Source organism: Triticum aestivum, chromosome 5B (assembly GCF_018294505.1).
Source record: "Triticum aestivum cultivar Chinese Spring chromosome 5B, IWGSC CS RefSeq v2.1, whole genome shotgun sequence".
NCBI classification, from domain to species: Eukaryota; Viridiplantae; Streptophyta; class Magnoliopsida; order Poales; family Poaceae; genus Triticum; species Triticum aestivum.
The window spans coordinates 264,245,363-264,249,332 of record NC_057807.1 but is presented as its reverse complement, the minus strand read 5'-3'; the positions used below and the strand labels follow the sequence as shown (position 1 = coordinate 264,249,332).

The 3,970-nt window shown below is 41.1% G+C and overlaps 1 protein-coding gene across 1 annotated transcript; it reads right to left on the bottom strand.

Annotated features, from left to right (window-relative positions):
- Nucleotides 1-329: 329 nt before the first annotated feature.
- Nucleotides 330-1,305, bottom strand: LOC123114737 (L10-interacting MYB domain-containing protein-like). Its single transcript, XM_044536165.1, has 2 exons — nucleotides 997-1,305; nucleotides 330-914 (listed from the first exon to the last, which is right to left on the bottom strand). The coding sequence occupies exons 1-2, from the start codon at nucleotides 1,303-1,305 to the stop codon at nucleotides 330-332; spliced, it is 894 nt and encodes a 297-aa protein (XP_044392100.1).
- Nucleotides 1,306-3,970: the final 2,665 nt, after the last annotated feature.

Sequence of the window (3,970 nt, the reverse complement as noted above, 5' to 3'; positions counted from 1 at the left end):
GAGCAAATATTTCTCACAACAACAATATGGTAGAATAACTGAAGCAAATATTTCTCACAACATAAATATAGCAAACAACACGAGCAAATATTTCTCACAACATAAATAAGGCAAAACAACACGAGCACATATTTCTCACAACATAAATATGGTAAACAACAAGAGTAAATATTTCTGACGACATAAATATGGTAAACCAACGTAAGCAAATATGGTCCACGATAAAAGCAAATACATCCACAACGAAAGCAAATATGGTCCACAACATAACCAAATTTGGTCCACAATGAAAGCAAATATAGGTCTATAACATAAACAAATATGATTCACTACACGTGCTTCAACATCTCCTTCTCATGCTCCCTCTCTAGAAAATCAAACCTCCCTTCTTCTGTTTCAAGAACATTGAAGATTTCCCTAAACTCGGGCTTCACTATAAGAGTGAGGGTTGTGTGCATGAGAGCAGTTTTTTCCTTCACACCACATTCCTTGACCATCTTCATGACTTCTGAAATGGTGGGGACATGGTTTGGTAGAGGAGCGGATGATGCTTCAACACTTGAAGTTATCTTCTCCACTCCACTTTCTATTTTCTCGCATGTCTGCTTGTACAATCGTAAGAATGGACTCTTCTCTTCCTTCTCCTCATTTGCATTAGAAGGTTGCTTGCGCTTCTTGCTTGGTTTTGGTTTCTTCGAAGATGCCAACTTGATTTCAGCACTATCATCGGGTTTCTCGAAAGGAACCGCATTATCATCACTTGATTCATCAGAAGATATATCTCCAGCACAAGAAGCACTAGCCCCAGTAACGTGTACTTTGTCAAATATGATGTGCAAATCTTCAAGGTGCTTTGGTCCCTGTTTTTTGAACTTCATATGATTGCATTTCTTTCCTGTACTCTCTTGGCATCTCTGAAATGTATTTTAATGTGTAAGTGAGATAGTACAGTCATATAGAACCATGCCAAATGAAAAACAAAATGGCTAGTCCTACCTTGATATGTTCATCCCACCATTCTTCAGAGCAATCAACGGTTCTCTTTGCATCATCCCATCCAAGCCCAGTTGCTTCATTTTTCAACTCCATGAACCAAGTGTACTCATTTTTTATGGCATCCCATTTGTTCTTGAATTTATCCTTGGGATACTTCTTTCCCGTTCTTGCTTCCCATTTCTCCAAAACATTTGCCCAACCCTTCTTGTTTAAATAACCTAATGACCTATTCCCTTTTTCAACCTCTTCTCTCAATATTTCAATGAGTTTCTTCAGATGGGCATCATCCCACACTGCCTTCTCAGCCATACTTCACTAAAGCAATACGAGAAAAGCACGTATCAAGAACAATGTGTTACATAATATCAAAAAATCATCCGACACACAGCAATATGCAACAAGTACTCAAATAGTATGTACAAGTAACAAACATAATATCTATTTATAGGAAAGTTTCGTGCATGTTGTTTGCTATCTTTTTAGATGGCATGTCATACAAGCTTATACATCAATCAAAAATTAGGTATATCATGTTCAGCTTTTATACATATTATGTATACTAGCAATTAAACATTACATAAATAAAATTGTGCAAAAACTGAAAGGAATCCTAAACAGGGGATGGGAACAGGGAGGGTGAGGAGGAAGGAGGGGGGAGCAAGGAATTGGGGAGGGGGCTAGGAGGAACGAGGCCGGTGAGCTGGCGCAGCCGGCCGGCCGGCCGGACCTAGGCCGCCGGGAACAGCTCAGCCGGAAGGGGCGAGCAGGGAGGAGCACCGGGGAGGAGGATGGGTGAAGGATGGAGAAAGTGGGGAGGAGAGAGGAGGGAGGAGGGACTTGGGGGTACTATGAGCGGCCGGTGCGCTGGCGAGGACGGCCGGCTGGAGCTGGGCCGTCGGAAACATCAAGGGAAGTGAGGAGCATGGAGGAGGGAGGAGGATGGAGGAGGTCGGGGAAATTTTACCTTGGTACAGAGCGGGCGACGGCAGAGGTTCGCCAGAGCAGGCGGCGGCGGAGGTTCGCCAGAGCAGGCGGCGTTGGCGGGCAGCGGCGGCAGGGGCGGCGGCGGCGGCCAACCCTAGCTTTTGCGGTCGGGCTGTTGGCCTATTGCTTCGTTGCTTCGTTCCTGCGAACAGTTGAGAAGAAGAAGAGATCAAACAGGTATGACTTGGGAGTGGCATTGGTGGGTAAATACCATCAGTTTCTATGGGGACAGCTGAAAGTGGTTGGTTTAGAAGTTGTAAAAGTTGGGGGTACCCTGACTGCGAAATTTGTACCACGTAAAAGCTATAGATTATTACAAGCTGCTTCGATAATTTATCCCTTTGGTTAGCTTTTAGCTTCTACAAAGCAGAAGTTGGGATAATCTGTCCAACCAAACACAGCCTTAGTAGCCTTATTTAATTTACAGAAATCAATTACCATCCTATAACCTGTGATAATTCTTTGCGGGATCAATTCATCTTTATCATTAGGAACGACAGTAATACCTCCCTTTTTAGGAACACAATGTACAGGACTTACCCATTCACTATCAACAAAGGGATAAATTATACCTGCCTCAAGGACCTTTGGTATCTCCTTTCTTACCACTTCCTTCATCTTAGGATTCAATCGTCGTTGAGGATCTCTAACTGGTTTGGCATCTTCTTCCACTTTAATTTTGTGTTGGCATAGAGTGGGACTAATGCCCTTAAGATCATCCAGAGTATATCCAATAGCAGCACGGTGCTTCTTCAAAGTTTTCAATAATCTTTCTTCTTCTTGCTCTAAAAGGTTAGCACTAATAATAACATGATATATTTTCTTTTCATCAAGATAAGCATACTTAAGATTATCAGGTAAGGGTTTGAGCTCAAACACGGGATCACCCTTGGGTGGAGGGGGATCCCCTAGGATTTCAACAAGTAAGTTGTGTTTCAGAATAGGACCCTGTTGAAGGAACACTTCATCTATTTCCCTTCTTTCATTCATAAACATATCATTTTCATGGTCTAGCAAATATTGTTCTAACGGATCAGTAGGAGGCACGACAATAGAAGCAAGACTGATAATCTCATCCTTACTAGGTGGTTCTTAATTACGGGGTTGTGTACGAAACTTAGCAAAATTAAACTCATGAGACATATCCCCTAAGCCAATTGCAACAATATCCTTTTCACAATCAATCCTAGCATTAATAGTATTCAAGAAGGGTCTACCGAATATAATGGGACAAAAGTCATCTTGTGGGGAACAGAGAACAAGAAAATCAGCAGGATAGTTAACCTTCCCACACAAGACTTCAACATCTCTAACAATCCCTACTGGCTTAATAGTGTCCCTATTGGCAAGCTTAATAGTAACATTAATACCTTCTATTTCAGCAAGTGCAATATCATGCATAATTTCTTTACATAAGTCATAGGGTATTGCACTAGCACTAGCACCCATATCACATAAGCCATGATAACAATGATCTCCTATTTTAACAGAAATAAAAGGCATGCCTACAACAGGTCTATGTATCTTAGCATCTGGTCTGGCAATATTAGCAGTATCACCATAGAAATAAATAACATGCCCATCTAAATTATCATCCAAGAGATCTTTAACCATAGCAATACTAGGTTCAACTTTGATTTGCTCAAGAGGTGTATAAGTTCTAGTATTACTCTTACGAACAACAGTTGAAGTTTTAGCATGATCCTTTATCCTAGCGGGAAAAGGAGGTTTCTCAACATAAGTAGTAGGAACAATAGGATCATTATAAGTGACAGTCTTTTCTTCAACTGTAATAGGTGCAACTACTTTTACTTCAATGGGAGGATTATATTTAAACCACTTCTCCTTAGGGAGATCAACGTGAGTAGCAAAAGATTCACAAAAAGCAGCTACTATCTCAGAGTCAAGTCCATACTTAGCGCTAAATCCATGAAAAACATCGGTATCCCTAAAAGATTTAACACAATCAAGCTTAGGTGTTATTCCTCAC

Bases quoted from the DNA above. Each gene is read 5' to 3' on its own strand.
- LOC123114737 (XM_044536165.1), bottom strand. From the start codon at position 1,305: ATGGCTGAGAAGGCAGTGTGGGATGATGCCCATCTGAAGAAACTCATT. The intron at 915-996 runs GTAGGACTAGCC...AATACATTTCAG, and splicing joins GGTGGGATGAACATATCAAG to AGATGCCAAGAGAGTACAGG.